The following is a 21960-nucleotide window of genomic DNA, read 5'->3' as shown; positions in this document are numbered from 1 at the left end:
TCTCATCCAAGAAGCTTTTTCGTTTCCGACTGGATGGTGGGGCAGGGAAGGATCGATGCTCCTTGCAGGCAGCTGGTCATTTACATCCTTTTTAGAGGGTCGTTGAGGCCACTTGGAGTCCCAAACGGTGCTTTTTTTTTTCAAGAGGCAACTGGACTTTCTGGGGTTTTTTTCCTTTCAGGAGGTTTCGCTTCTCATCCGAGAAGCTTCTTCAGCTCTGATTGAATGGTGGTGGGAAGGGAAGGAGATATATATATATATATATAGGTCTTTGGTTGTTCGGGTTTTCTCCCGTGTAAAATTGGAAGTGTCTTGGCGACGTTTCGACGAACAACCAAAGACCTATATACAAACACCCGTGAAAACCTCAGAAAACATATATATATACACACACACACATACATACATATACATATATATGTATGTATGTATGTATATACATATGTATATACAGGTCTTTGGTTGTTCGGGTTTTCTCCCGTGTAAAATTGGAAGTGTCTTGGCGACGTTTCGACGAAGTCTCATTCGTCATCTTCAGGCTTCAGCTTCGTGCTTCTGGGAGCAATGTGTGATCGCAGCTGTTTCTTCCTTTTAACTGCTAGTGGGGGTTTGAACTGATTGGGTGGGAGCTTGGCTGTGCTCTGATTGGATGGGGGTTTTTCTGTGCTCTGATTGGCTGGGGGTGTGTCCTGTGTTGGTGGGGGCTTGGTTGTGCTCAGTCTAATCTGTGCTGCAGGGGGATTTGAGCTGGTGAGCTGCATAGCTGTTGTTTGGCTTTGTGGTCGTGCTACATCTTCATAGTGGGTGTCAGTCTGCTGCATGAATGGATTGGAGGGGTTTGAAATGGCTAAACAACCAAAGACCTATATACAAACACCCGTGAAAACCTCAGAAAACATATGTATATACATATATACATATGTAGGTCTTTGGTTATTCGGGTTTTCTCCCGCGTAAAATTGGAAGTGTCTTGGCAACGTTTCGACGAAGTCTCATATGTCATCTTCAGGCTTCAGCTTCATGCTTCTGGAAGCAATGTGTGATCACAGAAGCACGAAGCTGAAGCCTAAAGATGATGAATGAGACTTCGTCGAAACGTTGCCAAGACACTTCCAATTTTACGCGGGAGAAAACCCGAATAACCAAAGACCTACATACAAAAAACCCGCGAAAATCTCAGAAAACATATACACATATATATACATATATTTGTTTTCTGAGGTTTTCGCGGGTGTTTGTATGTAGGTCTTTGGTTATTCGGGTTATTCAGCTCACCAGCTCAAATCCCCCTGCAACTCAGACTAATCTGAGCACAACCAAGCCCCCACCCAAACAGGACACACCCCCAGCCAATCAGAGCACAAAAAAGACCCCATCCAATCAGAGCACAGCCAAGCTCCCACCCAATCAGTTCAAACCCCCACTAGCAGTTAAAAGGAAGAAACAGCTGTGATCACACATTGCTCCCAGAAGCACGAAGCTGAAGCCTGAAGATGACGAATGAGACTTCGTCGAAACGTCGCCAAGACACTTCCAATTGTACGCGGGAGAAAACCCGAATAACCAAAGACCCATATACATATATATACATACATACATACATACATATTCATTCCTTGCAGACAGCTGGTCATTTGCATCCTTTCAGAGAGTCGTTGAGGCCACTTGGAGGTTTATCTGTGTCCTTTCAGCAGTTCCAAGAAGGCTCCATGCCCGTTTGCACCACTCAGGGGACCCCGAGGACACAGATAAACCTCCCAGTGGCCTCAACGACCCTCTAAAAAGGATGCAAATGACCAGCTGTCTGCAAGGAGTATCAATCCTTCCCTTCCCCACACATCCGGTCAGAGCTGAAGAAGCTTCTCACATGAGAAGCGAAACGTCTTCAAAGAAGGAAGTCCTGAAAAAGCACCTTTGGGACAACCACAATCTGGAGGGTTGAGGATCTCCACAGACATTTACAACCCGAAGTCAACCGGTTCAAAAGAACCCACAACCTGCCGGGATGAAGGCCCACCAGATTTAGAGAACGTGGGCCTTCAGAGAGAGAAATGACACCCAAGCCCATCCGACAATAAGAACAGTTAACCCGTGGAACGACTTGTCACCCGATGTTGCACCCGTGGGTGTAGAGATTGGACAGCCACGGGTCTGAAATGGTGCAGGGGGTCCTCGACTTAAAACAGCTCATTTAGTGACCATTCAAAAAGACCTGAAAGTCCAGTTGCCTCTTGGAAAAAGCACTTTTGGGACAACCATGATCTGGATGACGGAGACTCTCCATAGCTATTGACCGTTCAATACCGTTACAACGGCACTGAAAAATAGTGGCTTAGGGCTGTTTTTCACACTTACGACCGTTGCGGTGTCCCCATGGCATGAGTTGGCAACCAACTCATATTTATGACGGTCATAGCATCCCAGGATCATGTGATCCCGTTTGGCAAAAAGGAAGCCAGATTCACTTAACAACCACGTTAGTTATTAACTTGACAATCGCAAGGGTTCATTTAACAACTTTGGCAAGAAAGATTGTAAAAGGGGGGGGGGGAAATTCATCTAACCACTAGCTCCGTTAGCAACAGAAATCTGAGGCACAACCATGGTCGTAAGTCAAGGAATACCTGTAGAGAATCTCCTGTTTTGTGCAGGGGGTTGGACTAGAGGGCCTCTGAGGTCTCCTCCCGCCCTAGGATTCTATGTTTCAAATTCCTCGGACACCGACAGGGCCCCCTTTCCCCGTTCGGGTTCAACAAGCCTATTAACCATAATCCTTATAGGATAGCCGATGGGCATTTGGGGGGGTGGGGGGCGCGTCTGTTTTAGACAAGCGATCCCTAGATTTATTAAAGTGCTATTTTGCAGCCGCAACTTTCTCCGAAACCTTGAAGCCTTCATTCAATGTTTCTGCCTGCCTACCCATCCGAACAAGACGGCTGAAAACCACCCAGGCTGCCTTGGCTGACTTTCAGAAAAACCACGAAAAGGTAACTGTTGTAGGTGTCTGCACGATGGGTTTTTCAGGTTCGATTCCCACGACTGGGTTCAAGGCAAGGTTCAAAGGTAGCAGCACTGCTACCGCAGGTGACACTCTTAAAAGCCGAGGGGTGAGCTGGCATCACCGGGCATGACACGGGCGCTACTTCGATCTGTTGGAAATACAGAGCAGTCCTTGACTTATGACCACAATTCGAATTTAGAATAAAACAGAACAGAACAGAACAGAGATAGTATACCGCCAGAGGAATTAGTTATTCAAAAAATATTTGATTGCGCGGAAATGGATAAACTCACATTAGAGTTACAGGGAAAGGATTAAGCGGTAGGGGAGAAATGGTATGAATGGATAGAGAATAGAAAAAAAGGAATGGAATTGTACATAAAGGTATAGAATGTTTAGAAGTAGAATGTATATAATGTACTGAATATTGGTTCTAGTTGTATGAATAATGCCACAGATCTGTTAAATATGTAATAGAGATATGTAAAGAGAAGAAAATGGAATTGAAAAAAAGAATAGAATTGGAAATAGGAAAGAACAGAATAGAAAATACGAAATAGAATAGAATAGAATAGAATAGAATAGAATAGAATAGAATAGAATAGAAATAGGAATAGGAATAGAATAGGAATAGGAATAGGAATAGATATAAAATTAGAATAGAAGAGAATAGAATAAAGGAAAGGAACGGAACAGAACAGAATAACCATGATGGTGAATCTATGGCACATGTGCCCAAAGTAGCACGTGGAGCCATGTTGCCTGACACACGTGTTCCTCTTCTGGGTTTCTGGCGCGCATGTAACGATCAGCTGGCTTTTTTGCATGCGGCAGTACCCGAAACTGGGAGAGCTGGTCTTCCGTTTTCCTGTGTGAGCATGTGCGCCGGCCAGCTGATCGTCGCACATGCATGCACGCCAGAAACCTGGAAGAGTAGCTGGCTGAAACTGGAAGTTCATTTTCAGGTGCGCACATGTGCCCTGGGCAGCTCCTCTTCCGGTGTTGCAGCCCACACGCTTGCGTGCGAAGCCCACATGCACACTTTCTTTTCGGCAATCAGTGCCGAAAAGGTTTGTCATCACTGGAATAGAATAGAGAATAGAAAATATAGAATATAGAATATAGAATATAGAATAGAATAGAATAGAATAGAACAGAACAGACTGAATAATAAAATATATAGAATGGAATGGAATGGAATGGAATGGAATGGAATGGAATGGAATAGAAAAGAAAATATGGAATGGAAGCGAATGGAACGGAACAGAATAGAACAGAACAGAACAGAACAGAACAGAACAGAACAGAAAATATCGAGTGGAGTGGGGTGGGGTGGGGTGGGGTAGGGTGGAGTGGAGTGGAATGGAATAGAATGGAATGGAATGGAATGGAATGGAATGGAATGGAATAGAATAGAATAGAATAGAAAATATGGAATGGAATGGAATAGAATAGAATAGAATAGAATAGAATAGAATAGAATAGAATAGAATAGAATAGAATAGAATGAATAATAAAATATAGAGAACAGAATAGAATAGAACAAAATACTTTGTCACTTTGAATGTACACTGATTGGCATACATTAAAGTGAAATTTCATTGCATGCAGCTCTCAAGAGGGTCACCCCCTCCAATACATGCTACATAAACATGACAGAATAAATAAATAAATACATACATACATACATACATACATACATACATACATACATACATACATACATACAAAATTATGCATATACCCACATAAATTATGTGAGAGAGAGAAACCACACAGTCTAGTTCAGATGTGTCTACATGTACAGGGCGAGAAGAACAAATCTTGAGCCCAACAATTTATGTTGCTAAGTGAGGCACCGGCTGACATTTTGACCCGTTTTACGACTTTTCTCGCCGCCGTTAAAGAGAACGGTTGCATTTGTTTAAGTCAGTGACCCCGGCTGTGAAGCGAATCCTGCTTCCCCGTGAACTTTGCGTATCAGAAAGTCGCAAAAAGGGGATGGCGTGACCCCCCCCCGGGAAGCTGCGACCGTCATAAATAGGAACCAGTTGCCAAGCGTCTAAATTTTGATCACGGGACCACGGGGGGGGGGGGGGGTTTGGAGTGCTGCTGCGGTCGCAAGCGTGAAAAACGGCCGTCAGTCCCTCTTTTTCAGGGCTGTTGCAACTTTGAATGCTCACTAAATGAACTGTTGCTTTTTTTCCAAAGGCAACTGGACTTTCTTGGTTTTTTGCTTGAAGAGGTTTCACCTCTCATCCAAGAAGCTTCCCCAGTTCTGAATGACTGGTAGAGAACGGAAGGATTTGTATTTATAGGATGAGGCAAGGAATATAAATCCGTCTATTTCCCACCCACCCACCCCCCACCCACGATTCAGTCAGAACTGAAGAAGCTTCTTGGATGAGAAGCGAAACCTCTTCAAGGAACAACCCAGAAAGTCCAGTTGCCTCTCAAAAAAAAAAAAAAAAACCACCTTTGAGACCAAACCCTGGCTGACGACCCACAATCGAGGCCAAAATGTCCATTCGCTAAGCGAGACAGTTGTTCAGTGAATTCCGAAAGCCGGCTGGGGAATTCTGGGAGTGGGAATCGACCCACCTTCCAGCTGCCAAGATTGAGAAACGTGGTATTCGGCCCTGTATTTAATTTACCTAAATGATTTAAAGCAAGGGACAAGCTTTCAGGCTCTTAAGTGGCTGATCACATCCCCGCACAGCTCCCGCGTTAAACTGGAACGCAGGATAAATTACGACTAAGCTCTGATGGGCTAATTCACCGCCTGCGGGGAATATGACATTATATACAGGAGAAATACGACCGCTCATCTCCATGGCACGTCTCGGCCGGTATTCTATCGACAGGTAGTCCTTGACTTACGACCGCCGCTGGGACCGGAGGTCCTGCCGTAAGCCGTCATGGCAAAGGCGTTTAAATTGAGGCACATATGACCGGACCAGGGGGGGAAATCTACATTTTTTTTTGCTACCGGTTCGGTGGGCATGGCTTGGTGGGGCGTGGCTTGGTGGGAGGGGTCATGTGTCTGGGTGGGCGTGGCTATGTGACGGGGGAGGGAGGGGATCAAAAGACAGAAACTCACTAACAATGTCCTGCTGGAGCAGGGTTGGACTAGATGACCTTCAGGTCCCTTCCAGCCCTGGATTATCCTCTGAAGGTGTGTCTAGTGCCAGATTTGTACTCCTTCCTTCCTCTCCTTTTCCCTCCCTCCCTCTTTTTCTTTTTCTTTCTTTCTTTCTTTCTTTCTTTCTTTCTTTCTTTCTTTCTTTCTTTCTTTCTTTCTTTCTTTCTTTCTTTTCCTTCCTTCCTTCCTTTCTTCTCTCTCTCTCCCCCCCACGAACCCCCCCCCCCAACACCTACACTCCCCATTTTTTGCCTAGCAGGCTTCAGTTTTTTCACCTTTTAAAAAATGCTTTTAAAAGTAAAAAAAAAAACCCTCTGACATCAGGCACCTCGCTGGGATCATCAGAGCCTTTTTTTAACCCTTTAAAAGCATTTTTTTACAACCTCTTCGGCCGAAGAGGTTGTTTAAAAAATGTTTTTAAAAGTTAAAAAAAAAAAAAAAAAGGCTCTGACGATCGCATGGCTCAGCTGGAAGGATGAGGGGGCAGGGATTTTTGCTACCGGTTCTCCACTATTGCTACCGGATCGGGCGATCCGGTCTCAACCAGGAGCATTTCACCCCTGGACCGGACCCATTTTTTTTTTTTTTTTTACAGAGGTAGTTAAGAGAAATCAAGAAGCCGTAAGTCCGAATCACACAGTTGTTAAATGAATCACACGGTCGTTAAGTGCGAAAGAACCCATTCTCCGAACTGTCGGAAACTCGCAAAGAGCATCACAAATGGCGGGTCACGTGGATTACGGGATAGTGCAAAAGTCATAAATGTGAAACCGGTTGCCAAGCAACAAACAGGGGGTCATGTTGGCGGGAGCGGGGGGGTCATTTTAAGGATGAGAAACGCTTTACAAGCCCAAAAGCATCCTTTCTGAGCCATAACCCTAAACGTTCATTAAACAACCAGTCATTAAATTGAGGACTATTTATATCATCATCTTCTTTTAACAACCCCATAATCCCTTGCGGGGTGGGGTCTTGGGCAACTGAATGGAGCTGAGAGTTTGCTGGCCGGATGCCCTTCCTGTCGCCAATGCAGAGTTCCCAGCAGATTATTTACACATTGTGCCCAGAGACAGAAATATCTGCCTCTACCTAGGATCGAACTCTCGGCCTCCGGATTGTGAGGCGAGAGCTCCGCCTCTAGGCCACCGCACCACTCCTCCAGGAGTGTAAAATTACCACACAGGTCTTAAATTTAGAATAGGGGTTTCCAAACTTGGCAACTTTTGAAGACTTGTGGACTTTAATTCCCAGGATTCCCCCACGCTGGCTGAGGAATTCTGGGAGTTGCAAGTCCACGAGCCTTCAAAATTTCCAAGTTTGGAAACCCCGATCTAGAATCTAAACGAAGCCAAAACCCACATTCATTTCCAAGGGAGGCATTCAGTACTCAGCGCAAAATAAGAAGAGCTGATCCATCAATTGAGCATAAAGGAGAATTTACAACAGATCTTAACACCCACATAAAGAACGGTTGCTGGAACTGGGTATGTCTAGTTTAACGAAGAGAAGGACTTGGGGTGACGTGAGAGCAGACTTCCAATATTTGAGGGGCTGCCACAAAGAAGGAGGGAGGGGTGTCAACCTGTTCTCCAAACAAACCGAAAGCAAGACAAGAAGCAACGGATGGAAACTCATCAAGGAGAGAAGCCACCTAGAACCGAGGAGAAACTTCCTATCAGCGAGGACAATTAACCAGAGGAACAGCTTGCCACCAGAGGTTGTGGGTTCTTCATCACTGGAAGGTTTTAAGAAGAAATTAGGCAACCATTTTTTGTCTGGAATGGAATAGGGTATCCTGCCTGAGCAGTGGGGTTGGAGTAGGAGACCTTCCAACTCTTGTTATTCTAATTTTAATTCTAATTCAAACCCAGAAAGTTAGGTACCAGGAAGACTCAAAAGTCCCAACTATTTAGCATTTTAAATTGCATGGCCCGTTCCTTGAATCCGGAGCTGAATCACCTTGGCACGTACAGTCCGTACTCAACTCTTCTGCTGCAGCCTCTCAAATTCAGCACTGAATTTTGACCCCAAAATTCAGCACTGAATACCAGCACATGAGTTACCACCAACTATCAAACAAGAGGGAAAAACCCAGCTCTGTCCCCATTCTGTTGCCTGTTGCGAAAAGAATCTATTTGACATAAAAACACACTAACCACATCGGAATCGAAAATTTCCATGGTTAAGCGAGACAGTTTTACGACCTTTCTTGCCCCAGCGGTTAAGGGAATCACTGCGGATGTTAAGTTAGTCAAACCGTTGTTAAAGTGAATGTGGCTGTTCTGATCTAGGCTTCCTGAGACAGTAAAAAGCACACGATTAGTCCCCAAAAACCCTCTTTTTATTTCAACAGCTGTGAATTCTGTTCATTCACAGTCCATAATGTTTCACAAAGAGTCGGTAAAGAGTCGGACAGAAGTCTGCCACAGTCCTTCTGGATAAGGCCGATAAGCACCACTTTTATCTCCCTTGACGCGCTGCCAAAGACCTAATTGGCAATTAGCTCTGCAAGGCCACATGGAGCACAGAGTCAAAACGGAGCTTCAGAAGTTAAACGGACCAGAACGAACAAAGTTGCTTCCTGCAAAGGCTCCTTTACGTCTTATGGGAGGGGCCAATCATCTCCAAGCCCTACTCCTGAGTCGTCCCTTTTGTCTTAACTGTTCTTGCCTTCTGGCAGGTCTGCGCACGTGCGCACAGCTCTGCCTCGCTGATGTCTGACTCTGGAGGCTCCGGAGGCAGCACATAACTCCCAGAGGGCCCGGGCCCCCTCTCTGCCTTCGACGCAGAGCCCTCATCTGAGTCTTCCCTAGACTCCAGGACTGGCCCATGTTCCTCCCCAACCTTTAAAGCGCTCCATGGCCTAGGGCCTGGGTACTTACGGGACCGCCTGCTATTACCGCATGCCTCCCACCGACCCGTACGCTCTCACAGAGAGGGACTTCTCAGGGTGCCGTCCGCCAAGCAATGTCGGCTGGCGGCCCCCAGGGGAAGGTCCTTCTCTGTGGGGGCTCCCATACTCTGGAACGAGCTTCCCCCGGGTTTACGCCAAATACCTGACCTTCGGACCTTCCGCCGCGAACTGAAGACACATCTCTTTATCCGCGCGGGGCTGGCTTAAATTTTATTGATTTTAAATGATCTATTATTAATTTTAATGGGGTTTTAGTTTTATATATTTTAAAGTTTTTTAGGCCAATTATAAAATAAGTTTTTTAATTTGTATTTTAAATTGTATATTGTATTGCTTGTTTTTATTTTTGGCTGTACACCGCCCTGAGTCCTTCGGGAGAAGGGCGGTATAAAAATCGAATAAATAAATAAATAAATAAATAAATAAATAAATAAATAAATAAAGAAAGAAAGAAAGAAAGAAAGAAAGAAAATAAACCTCCTCACTATCCGAATCTGCTGCCGGCTCCACAGGCCGCCGGTGGACCATAACAGTGGCTTCCCCATGGACTTTGCTTGCCAGAAGCTCACAAAAGGGGATCGCGTGACCCCGGGGACACTGCGACAGTCATAAGTACTAGCCGGTTGCCAAGCGCCTGAATTTTGATCACGTGACCCCAGGGATCCTGCAACGGTTGTACATGTGAAAATGGTCCGATAGTAAGTCATTTTTCTCAGGTGCCATTGTTAACTTCGGTCACTAAGCAAATGTTGTAAGCTGAGGGCCGCCTCTACTTCAATCAATGACTCAATCAGAATAGAGCAGGAAGGGACCTTGGAGATCTTCTAGTCCAACCCCCTGCTCAAGCAGGAGAGACCCTATATCAACGAGCTCGGGGGCGGGGGGGGCAGCTGCCTGATCCCTTAGGTCAGAAGGAACATCGTTCCCGTTGCACAGCAGAACCCGGCAAGGATCAACTCGTTGAGGCTACAAACCGACTTTTTGGTGACAGAGGTATTTATTAATTTAGGAGTCTTCCCTCCTCAAAGATCTGTCCCAAAGTCACCAGGGAGGTTGCTTGCTCTGCCTCGCTTCCCCGGGGCCATCTCAAAGTCACATCATGCGGTGCTTAATGGCTGGTTTTGGCCCACGCTGATGGCCTCGAACCCTTCCAGATAAATGCCTGCAATTGGTGGTGATGAATGAGTCCCAGCCCAGACAGTGGGGGACCTTGTCGACGGCACAGGAAGTACAGGAAGAAAAAACATAAAAGCCTCCAACGCTGCGACAGACTATCAGGGCAGCCGGGAGTCGCTGCCACCCCGTGTCTGCTGGATGACCTACAACACAATGTGTTGGGGAGAGGGGGGGGGGGTCTTACGCCTTTGCCCGCCCCCTCCATCGCCAACCGCTCCTTTCCCTCCCACCCCGCCTCCCTAACCCACAGGACACACATAAGCTCCTGTATAAATCACAGCTGGCACTAATTGGCTCCCCGCGCCAACCGCGCCACCGAAGAGGTCGCAGGCTAAACGGGACGGCGGGAAGCTAAAGCGCCCCTCCTTGTGCTCCCGCAGGGGAGTCCCTTCGGGTCAAAGATTAAACATACGGGAGGAAGGCGGGCAGGAGGAGGATGAAGCCGGCGGCGTGTGTGGCAGGGGAAGAGAAGGCTGCGTCCACCCGTGGTGGGTAAACAAGAGCGGTGACAGGTCTTGGTACCAGTCCAGCTTTCCCTTGCCTTCCTCGACCCAACCCGATCATTTCATATCCCAACGGCTTCGCTCCTGCCAACCAACGCCAGCCAAAAGCCTGCCAAACTCTAAAATAGACTCCCCGGAGCTAAATCGGGCCTGCGGGGAAGACACTGGTATTGTGTGCCCAATCCCCTCGTCCTATTTCAGACCTGGTCCCGTTCCCCCCCCCCACCCTCCTCTTTGTCAAAGAGCCGAGAACAGCCAATTCGTACCACGCGGGCTCTCCCCTTGCCACTCTGTTCGCGAGGCAATCGGGAAGCGGGAATTGGGGGGAAATAATCTATTTCCCTCCCACTCCCCCGATTAAAAAGCAGGTGTTAAGGCAGGCATTGGGGCTTAACCAACCGAGAAGCCAATGCTCCATTGCGGGCATCCTCTCAACTGGGGAGGGGAGAGGGGGGGGGGAGGAAGCACGGGAAGCATTTACAATACAATCCTTGCTCACACTCAACCGAGCAAGTATTATTATGCTGTTATAAAGCACGCGCACATACACACACACACACAAAGCGTCTTGCAGATAAATTGAAGCTTGTCACCCCCATCTCGATTCCAACCAAAAAAAAAAGGTTCAACTTCATGAATAAGGGGGTGCAAGATGACATTCCACCCCACCACCATCATCCACTTCCCATCCCTCCCTCCTTCCCTCCCTCCCTCCCCCCACACACATTTTGCATCTGGCCCAACCCTAGCTCCTTCTGACAATACAACATTTATCTCTTGAATCCTCCAAACAGCTTCACCTTGTTGCATTTCCCTCTTACAACGCCACCTTCCTTCCTTCCGCTTCTGATGGGATGGAATTGACAAATAGCAGAGGGGGGGGGCCGAAATACATCAGGATAGGGTTTTTAACCAGACACCCCCTCCCCCTACCACTCTTGTCAATTTCTAATTCATCTATCAATCTTTTTTTTTCCTGCCTACTTCTTCCACGCTTTCTTGTCCCCCCCCCCCGCTTCTCCTCCTCCCCCCCCCATTTCTAATCATCATATTGGCACACATGCGCAGAAGATTCTTATATTTGGCAGGCAATCAACTAGAATTTTCCACACACGTGATATTTCTACTCCCTACCTTGAAAATATATATTATATAAAGCTAACAAAGGATTTGGGGAGGAAATGGGAAGGGGAGGGGAGGGGGGAGAGAGAGAGCGAGAGAGAGAGAGAGAAGGAATGCAGATGAGTAGCCATAACTGCAAATTATAATAAACCAAGCCTACTTAGACAAACAGCGTTTTATGTCTTTCAAGTTAATACCAAAAAGGAGGGGAAAAAATAAAGAAAGCAGGCAGCCAATTTGAAAAGCAGTAATAATAATAATAATAATAGTAGTAATAGTAATAGTAATAGAAGAGCGGCTTTTATCTGTGTCAGTTAATGGCGGAGAGAATAACAGCCATTTCCATTAGTGAGAAATCTTAAAAATCAGAAATGAATTTTGAAAAAGTGGTTGGGGGATAAAATGCCTACTTGGTGACAAGGGAAAGATTTATGGGGGGTGGGGGTGGGGGGGAAAGCAAGGTGGGATGTTTCTAACTCTGCGCCTTCCTTCTCCACAGTCGAAGGGGAAGAAGAAGAGAGGCGAGGGACCCAGCCAGCCGATGTGGGCTTTTCCAAAGGAGCCTGACAGCCAGCTGTCAACTCCAGCCTGTTGCTGAGAACAGGAAAGGGGGGCGGGTGGGGGGCTGTCTTCCAGCCGGTTACCCAGACCGCAAGAGCATCTCTTGGCAAGGAGCCCTGGTGGGGGGGGGGGGACACGCGACAGCCCCTCCCCCTGTACACTCTGCCCCTTAACAAGCTGGGTGAGGTCAGGGCACCAGGGTTCACAGGCCTTTGGGCATTGGGAGGGAGGGAGGGAGGAGAAATTGACGTGGTGAGGGAGCAAGAGACCAGAGAGGGCCTGGATGCAGGTTAGCTTCCAGGATTCAGTCGCAGCTTGGGAAAATCAGAGCAGAGGCCGGTTTTAAGTGTTTCTGTCTAAGGCTGTTTGGGACCGCCTGCAATTTTTTTAAAAAAACTGGCAGGCACTTTTTTTAAAAAAAAATCTCCTCTCAGATCCTGTCCACACTTTGCCCAGGGGCCTTACTCCTGCTTCTCTCTCCTCTCATACTAACTTTCTTTCTTGTGATGTACCATCCCGACCATAGCTTGGCTTTTATTAGGGAGCTCTCTGCTCTTGGCCCTATTTTGTCATTGCCTGAGCACTGCCTGAACGTCTCCTTCCTTCCCTCTTTCCTTTCCCCTTTTTCTAGTTCTCTTCTTTTCCTTCCCTTCCCTCTTCCCTCTTTCCCTTCTCTTCCTTTCCTCTTTTCTGTTTCCCTTTCCTTCCCCTCATTCCTTTTCTTTCTTTTCCACTTCCCTTCCCTTCCTTCCCTTCCCTCTTTCGTCTTTCCTTTCCTCTTTTCCATTTCCCTTCCTTCCCTCTCTTCTTGTCAATTTTCCTTTCCTTTCTTACCGTATTATTTATTTTATTTATTTATTTATTTAATCGTATTTATATACCGCCCTATCTCCCAAGGGACTCAGGGCGGTTTACAGGCACTAAAAACAGATAAATAGAATATAAATACAATATAAAACATTTAAAAAACTTATTCTAAAGCCCGTCCAATTAAAAATAGAAATAAAACCCAATTTAAAACCCAAAATTTAAAATCTAGCTCAGTCCTGCACAATTAAATAAGTATGTTTTAAGCCCGTACCCTTCCCGCTTCCACAAAAACCCAGAAATCCTTTCCAATCTAAATCTGGTTTCAATTGTGTCGAACTGGAAAACCCAAAAAAGTTTTAGCCACTATTTGCATATTTCTGCAGCCTCATTTGCAGCTGGACCCCTACCACCTGAGAGGCAGCTTCAAAACCTCAAAAATCTAAATAAACCAAGGCATGTCCAGGATGAGGCCAGCCAGCAGACTGCAGTTGCAACAGACAATGTCTTCAAGATCGTCTCCTCCCTTGGAGATTGTAAAATGCAGCTTTGGGGCTAAATTAAAAGCCCCCAATCTCCCACTTTGGCCTCGGAAAGGCCACTGTGATATAGGGACGAAGGTGACAAGGTAGCCCCAGGGAGATGCAGGCTCAAGCCACACCCTCCTCAATTTTGGGAAGTTCCCTGGGTGCTTTTGGGGTAATTCCGCTCTCTCTCATCCCAACCTACTTCACAAGGTTGTTGTGGATGGTGGAAAATGGGAGGAGGGAACGCCATGCGCAGCAGGATCGAAATCTAACCAATAAATAATCAGCTCTCCTAGCTAACCAGGAACGTTTGTTCTCACAATCTAGAGAAAAAAGCCAGGAGTTTTGCGGCTTGGCAGATGAGATTTCTTGCCCCCCAACAGCAGTGATGGGGGGCAAACTCACAGAGCACGTGACGCCATCACCACAAAACAGGTATTTTCATTCTTTCCGAATACGCTACCATAGGTCCAAATATTATAGGCTTAACGTAGAAAGGGGAAAAAACTTTTCAGAAGCATAAAACATCCCCTATTAGGTGTAGAAGTTTCTGTCGGCCCTATTCTGTTAACCAAAAAGAATCAGGTTCCTAAAACTCACTGTTGGCCCCAGCTCTGCTTTTGTAAACTTATACTCGGGCCTTTCATCTGACCTAAATGTAGGACTTTATATTTGCCCCTGTTAAAATTCAGCTTGGGGGATTGTTCTCACTACTCCTGCTTGACTTTTCGAATCTTGATATGGTCCTTTAAGATGCTTACTACCACCTTACACACACACACATACCGCACAAATTTTGTGTCATCTGAAAATTTGGAATTTTTTAACACCTTAGCCGAGCAGCAAAGAACCTAGGACAGAGTCCCACTCAATCCTTCCTTGGAGCTCGAGCCAGAGTCCCCTGTACAGGTCGTCCTTGACTTACAACAGTTCCTTTAGTGACCATTCCAAAGTCGTATCACTGAAAAAAGGGACCGACGATCGTTTTACACACTTTGGACCAACCACTGCAGCATCCCCAGGGTGTCGTGCTCAAAATTCAGACACTCGGCAATGGGCTCATCTTTATGATGGTTTCCGGGTCCCGGGGTGACACACGATCCCCCTTTTGTGACCTTCTGACCCAGCAAAAGTCAATGGGGAAGCCGGATTCACGTAACAACCAGGTTACTAACTTAACAGGTGCAGTGATTCACTTAACATTATCCAATGGGGCAAAACTCACTTAACAACTTTCAGGAATGTCAATTGTAAGTCGAGGATTACCTGTATTGGCTGGATATAATTTTTTTTTTCAACCAACTTTATATCCTTTGGGTACTCCAGCCATTATCTTGCCATCCTTTCTTTATAAGAACCATTCCTACGGCTAGCTAAACTAGTAAAACTTAGCTTGATAAATACTCGCTGGCTTCCCTGCCTTGTTTCCTAAATATTCACAATCTAACGTCTTCGTAATCTGAGTTTTGCTTGGTATCATCCAGTGGACCAGGGTAGACACAGTCAGCTGGCTCCTTCCCCCCTGTCCTGGAGACATAAAAACCTTTTATGTCCTGGAGACGTAAAAACCATTCCTTGCTAGCCAAACAGCCCTTAATCCTCTCTTTATTTACTAGCGGTAACCGTGGCAGAGATGGGACTGAAAAATTCCCAATGGTGCTTTTTTTCAGGAGGCAACTGGACTTTCTTGTTTTTTTTTCTTTTGAAGGCGTTTCGCTTCTCATCCGAGAAGCTTCTTCAGCTCTGACAGGACAGCGGGGAACGGAAGGGTTTATCTATCCTATCATTTATCCACCCTCCTATCAGAGCTGAAGAAGCTTCTTGGATGAGAAGTGAAACATCTTCAAAAGAAAAAAAAAACAAGAAAGTCCAGTTGCCTCTTGAAAAAAAGCACCTTTAGGACAAACCATGACCTGGATACCCGAGAATCTCTACAGAATGAAAAGTTCTTATTTTTCCTCATCCGCCTGTTCCTCTCCTTCCATCTTTCCTCAGCAGAAGCCCCCCACTTTCTTTTCCTCCTGACGGGGCCAAACCGCCCGCCCCCGTCCCCCGTCCCCGCCTTTCAGGTTCTTTTCTAAGTCCCTTTATACTTTAGCCTAACACATCCCTACTTATGGCTTGTGTATCCTATCTCCCTCCAAGCTCAGTCCTTGTGCTCGAGTGGTCTCAGCAATAATCGCAGCAACGCCACTTCCCTAGAGGCAGGCCACTAAGAAGCCATGATAAAACATGATCAAAGGACTGAGGTTTCTTTTTTTTTGCTTTTAAATAAGACCAAAATGTAAATGTTTGCATTTATTATTTGCTTCTACAGCAAGATCAGCAGTTGAAAACCTGGAGTAGTAAGCATTACGAACAAGGAAGCCCAATACACTGAAAGGCCCAACAGATTCATCCCACCTGTTATGGGAATCGTTATTTAATTTACAGGGTTGTTGTTGTTTATTTAAATCCTTTGGATTTGTGTTTAGGAGTTTGGAGTTGCTGCTTTCATCCCAGGAAATAATAACGAGACCCAATAAATAATAAAAGAATGGATTGTAGAATGGAAACGTCACCAACAAGGAAGGGGGCCCTGCCACCCGCAACACCAACTTGTCGCAAAAGATCTACTGCTAAATACTGCTAGATAGACTGCTAGGTTGTTGTTGTTTTTTAATTCTGACAATAGGTTTTCTTCCATAGTCCGAAAGGATGGATGCCATCCATAACCCAACAATCCAAGGAAAGAAAGGAGACTACAACGCTATAGATCAGCTTCTCGTAAGTCTACGGGATCGGTCTAATTCCTTAACGCGGAGAATTATCGATGGAGGGTCCACCATTAAATCAAAGGCACGACAACTGGGAAGGGACGCTTAAGGAACAATCCATTTTCCCTCTTAGGAAGAGCCCCTCATAGTCACAGGGGGCAGCTAAAGCCACATGGGAAGAGCCCATCAATCGACAGATAATTAAATCTACGGCATTGTCTGGCACATCCACATTAGGGGGGGGGGGTGTATATATTTATACACACACCTCCCCAGACTGATACGAATCAAGGCTCTAGCCTTCAACGGGGCTGTAATCGGAAAAGTTACCCTGGTGACTTTTGCAGCCATCAACCAAACAACAAATCGATAAACCAACAATTTCTGTAAGCTAGCCGTGTGGTATAAAAAAAAAAGAGAGAGGAAGAAAAAAAAAGAGAATGGCACAGCCTATCCGTGACAATTACCACCACCCCTGCAGACAGATAAATGATAAAAGAAGCACATTGCACAATACAGGTAGACCGCAACTTACACTCATCCATTTAGGGACCATTCGAAGTTACACCCCCACTGAAAAAAGTGGCTTACGACCAGCGCAGCCTCCCCTTTGGTCATGTGATCACAATTCAGGCTCTTGGCAACTGGCTCCTATTCGTGACTGTAGTGACCCCTGGGGTTTTGACCTCCTTTTGCGACCTTCTGACAAGGAAGGTCAAACAAAAGCCAGATTCACTTAATAATTGCATGACTAACAGGTGCAATGCTTCCCTTAACAACTGTGGCAAGGGAAGTCGTAAGATGGGGCAACACTCACTTAATGACTCTCTCTGCCACAGATATTTTGGGCTCAATTGGGGTCATAAGTCGAGGACTACCTGTAGTTAGATCAGGCTTTCCTACGGCGATGGGGACACAACTTAGAATTCCCAGCAACCCTTGGCCAAAATGAACCAAAGTACAAACCCAATGTGATAGAAAGCTATTTTGCTTCTCATGAAGTTTACTTTATCCTCAAAACTAGAAGCAAGAAAATAAATAAGCTCCCCTGCTAAATATATTTATTTATTTATTTATTTATTTATATAACATTTTGGCACGCTCATTTACTCTAAACGGCAGATGGGCTTGCCTTCCGACTCCCGATGCCCACAGGATATATTTTTTTTGGGCCAAGTCTACAACAAAACTCTTCCTGTGAATTGGATTCGGACACCTGTTAGGCCTTCTAAGGTCGCACACCTGTACGGGAGGTAGCTTTTTATTCATTTTTATCTGGTGTTTGGATGTTGGAACTCTCCCCTCTACGGTCACTGCAAACTCTTGGCCAGAGGCCTTCAAATCTCCAGGACTGGCAAGGAAAAGCTGCCCATAGTAGGTTGGAAAGCCAGCCCAGGTCAAGGGAAGTCTGGCCAAGTTCAGTAGGGCACAGCAGCCCCATAAACCCCTTAAATCTTGCTCATCCCCCACAAACCCCTTACAACCCCTTGCTCATCCCCCACAATTTCTGCGCATATCAGCCTGCAGCCCATAAGCGGGATCCTTCCTGCCTGATGGGAGTATCAAAACATGGCCAGAGATCTCCAACGCCCAGCCATCCCTCCAGCACCCTCTTTTCTAGTTATACACCCCCAGGTGACCTCTCATTTCCACCCCCCCTCATGGATGGCCAATCCTATCCTGCAATGGGAGCTATCCCCAACAGGCCCAGGAGACAGGCCTCCAGACACTGTGAGGTGGGTGCAGTGGTTCCCCCTGCTCCTCCCTCAGCACCCATCCCAACAGGCATCCCTCCCTGTAACCTATGGGGCGTCAAACCAGGCCAAGAGCCCTCAAATACCCAGTCGCCCCAGCACCCCCATTTCTACTTATACATTCCAAAGCGACCCTTCTTCCCCCCCATCCCCGGTCACGTGATGGGAACCATCCCCACCACAGGCTCAGGAGTTGGGGCCCCTGATAGGAAGGAGGGACAGTGATCCTCTCCACCTCCCCTCCCTCAAACACTGCCTCAGCCCCCATCCGCTCCCTCCTTATGGGGTGCCAAAACAGGCCCCTGAAGGGCCCAGCTCTCTCGTCCCTTCAACACTTCTTTATACACCCCCAAGTCACCCCTCTTTCCCTCCCCCATCCCACAATGGGAGTCCTCTCCACCAGGAGATGGAGCCATCGGCCACTGTGAAGGGGGGCAACGATCCCCTCAAACGCCCCTCCCCTCCCTCAGCCTCACCCCACCCTGACATCCCTCCTTCCTACCAGGTGTCAAAATCAGGCCTCTAAAGTGCCCTGTCACCCCAGCCCCCCCTTTTCTACTTATACGTCCCTCTCTTTCCTCCATCCCACAATGGGTGCCATCTCCTCGACACTTGGGGGGGGCAGTCATCGCCTCTCCCCCTTCCCTCAAGAGATTATCTCAGTCCCCCATCCCCAACAGGCATCCCTCCCTCCCTCCTCTGTCCCCCCAAAGTGCCCAGCCATCGCAGCACCCCCTTTTATACCTATACACCGTGAGTCCGCTTTCCCCTTCATCAATAAGAGCCCTCCCCACAAGGAAATGGATCCCCCACACTCCCAAGCGACCCTCTTTTCTCCATCCTTCAATGGAAAGGGAGCCCCAGACACTACAAGGGGAGGCAGGGGGACAATAATTCCATCTCCCTCTTTTTCCTTCCCCTCTCTCACAGACCCCTCCCCCACAGACTCCATGGGGGGGAAAGATCCCCTCTCCTTCACAGACGCCTTGGGGGGCAATGATCTCTTCTCCCCCTCCCCTCCCTCACAGACTCAAGGGGGGGCGATGATCCTCTCCCTTCCTTCACAGACCCCCTGAGAGGACAATGATCCCCTCTCCCCCCCTCCTTCACAGGCCCCTTGGGGGGAGCAATGGTCCCCTCTCCTCTCCCCCACAGACCCCGAGGGGAAAATGATCCCCTCTCCCTTCCCTCACAGACCCCTTGGGGGGCAATGATCCCGTCTCCTTCACAGACCCCTTGGGGGGCAATGATCCCCTCTCCCTTCCCTCACAGACCCCGAGGGGACAATGATCCCCTCTCCTTCACAGACCCTTTGGGGGAGCAATGGCCCCCCTCTCTCTTCCCTCACAGACTCAAGGGGGGGAGTAATGATTCCCTCTGCCCCTTTCCCCCTCTCCTTCACAGACCCCTTGGGGGGCAATGATCCCCTCTCCCTTCCCTCACAGACCCCCTGAGGGGACAATGATCCCCTCTCCCTTCCCTCACAGACCCCGAGGGGACAATGATCCCCTCTCCTTCACAGACCCTTTGGGGGAGCAATGGCCCCCCTCTCTCTTCCCTCACAGACTCAAGGGGGGGAGTAATGATTCCCTCTGCCCCTTTCCCCCTCTCCTTCACAGACCCCTTGGGGGGCAATGATCCCCTCTCCCTTCCCTCACAGACCCCGAGGGGACAATGATCCCCTCTCCTTCACAGACCCCTTGGGGGGCAATGATCCCCTCTCCCTTCCCTCACAGACCCCGAGGGGACAATGATCCCCTCTCCCCCCCTCTTTCACAGACCCCTTGGGGGGAGCAATGATCCCCTCTCCCCTCCCTCACAGGCTCAATGGGGGGGGGGGCAATGATTCCCTCTCCACTCCCCCACAGACCCCCTGAGGGGACAATGATCCCCTCTCCTTCACAGACCCTTTGGGGGGGAGCAATGGCCCCCCTCTCCCTTCCCTCACAGACTCAAAAGGGGGCCCCAATGATCCCTCTCCTCCCCACACCCCCTGAGGGAGCAATGATCCCCTCTCCCGCTTTCTCTCCCCCACGTCCTTCACAGACCACCTCCCCACCCCACCCCCCTGCTCAGGCGGAGCCAAGCCCCGAGGCCGCCGGACCGGAGCAGGCCTTTCCTCCCGCCGCCTGAGAGGGGCGCGTCTGGCTGGCCTCACGAGGTCCCTCCCTGATAGGTATGTAAAGAGAGAGAGAGAGAGAGAGAGAGATAGAAGCGCCGGTGGGGGAGAGAAGCGCAACTAGAGGCTGTTCCGGGAATCCAGCCCGCGGGGAGGTGGGGGTAAAAGGAAGAGCGAGAGAAAGGCGGGAGGGAGGGAGGGAGGAGGAGGAGGAGGAGGGCCGACTCCGGCGCGCGCGGCGGAGGGGTGGAGGAGGAGGGGCGCGCGGGAGGAGGAGGAGGAGGGGCTCTCAGCGCTGGGCGCGCGGGCATCCCGTCCGGCCCCGCGGCGTTCGAAAACCGTTGCTTGTTTACCAACAGCCGCCCCGCCCCCTCCCTCTTTCCCCCCTCCCTCCCAATCTCTCTCGCGGTGGGGGGGGGGAGAAGCCTCGCTCTTTTCCCTCACGAAACGAAGAAGCGGGGAGGGGGGGGGGCCCTCACGAAATGGCCGTTTGTTTATTTACCTGGCGGCGCCTGGGTCCCTCCGGCGGCCGGCGTGGAGGAGGAGGAGGAGGCGGCGGCGGCGGCGGGGGTCAGCGGGGCAGCCTCCGCCTGCGCTGAGGCGACGACGGCTGCTGCTGCTGCTGAGGCGGCGGCGGCGGCGACGACGGGCGGGAAGATGTCGCCCGGGCTGTCGTTCCTGGCGGCGGCGGCGGTTTCTTCGTCGTCGTCGTCTTCTTCCTCCTCCTCCTCTTCCTCCTCCTCCTCCTCTTCTTCGTCTTCCTCCCCCTCCGGCTCGGACACCACCATCTCCTCCTCCTCTTCCTCGTCCTCCCTCAGAGGGGAAGCCATGGTGGTGGTGGTGGTGCCGGAGGAGGGGGTGGCCGATGGGTGGGGGAACACCGGAGCCGAGCCGACGGGCGGGGTGGGGGCGGCGGCGGCGGCGGCCCCCCTTCCCCGCCTCTCGCGTTCCCTCCTTCCCCTCAAAAGCGACCCCCCCTCAAACCATCCCTCCCCCCAAAAATCGCCCCAAAAATGGGGGCGGTGGGCGTGTGGGGGATGTTTGGGGAGGGGGGCGCGAGGAGAAGTCCCATGCGATGGCCGGGACTCTTCTTCTTCTTCTTCTTTCCCCTCACAACTTTTCTTCTTCTTCTTCTTCCTTTGCAAGGTTTCTTCCTCAGACGGTCCCCCCCCCACTCAAGGAAATAAATCAATTTTTTAAAAAGGGGACGGGTGGGGGCGGCGGCGGCGGCGGCCCCTTCCCGCCTCTCGCGTTCCTCCTTCCTCAAAAGCGACCCCCCCCCAAACCATCCCTCCCCCCAAAAATCGCCCCAAAAATGGGGGCGGTGGGCGTGTGGGGGATGTTTGGGGAGGGCGAGGAGAAGTCCCATGCGATGGCCGGGACTCTTCTTCTTCTTCTTCTTTCCCTCACAACTTTTCTTCTTCTTCTTCTTCCTTTGCAAGGTTTCTTCCTCAGACGGTCCCCCCACTCAAGGAAATAAATCAATTTTTTAAAAAGGGGACGGGTGGGGGCATAAAGGGGGATTAAAAAAAAATCTCTCAGTTCTGAAGTGGGGAGTTGAGGATCATATTTTGCCCC

General features: G+C 48.9%; 1 protein-coding gene across 1 annotated transcript in view; it reads right to left on the bottom strand.

Moving 5' to 3' along the window:
- CHD3 (chromodomain helicase DNA binding protein 3) overlaps positions 1-21523 on the bottom strand; it is a 150989-nt gene extending 129466 nt beyond the window's left edge. Inside the window, exon 1 of the mRNA XM_058184225.1 lies at positions 20885-21523. Coding sequence (XP_058040208.1) covers positions 20885-21212 — 328 coding nt within the window. The 5' untranslated portion in view covers positions 21213-21523. The remainder of the gene's footprint in view (positions 1-20884) is intronic.
- Between the last annotated feature and the right edge of the window lie 437 nt (positions 21524-21960).

The sequence above is a fragment of the Ahaetulla prasina genome, chromosome 4 (genome assembly GCF_028640845.1).
Source record: "Ahaetulla prasina isolate Xishuangbanna chromosome 4, ASM2864084v1, whole genome shotgun sequence".
In the NCBI taxonomy this organism is placed as follows: Eukaryota; Metazoa; Chordata; class Lepidosauria; order Squamata; family Colubridae; genus Ahaetulla; species Ahaetulla prasina.
The sequence above is the reverse complement of the archived record's forward strand: the minus strand, read 5'-3'. Positions and strand labels throughout refer to the sequence as shown.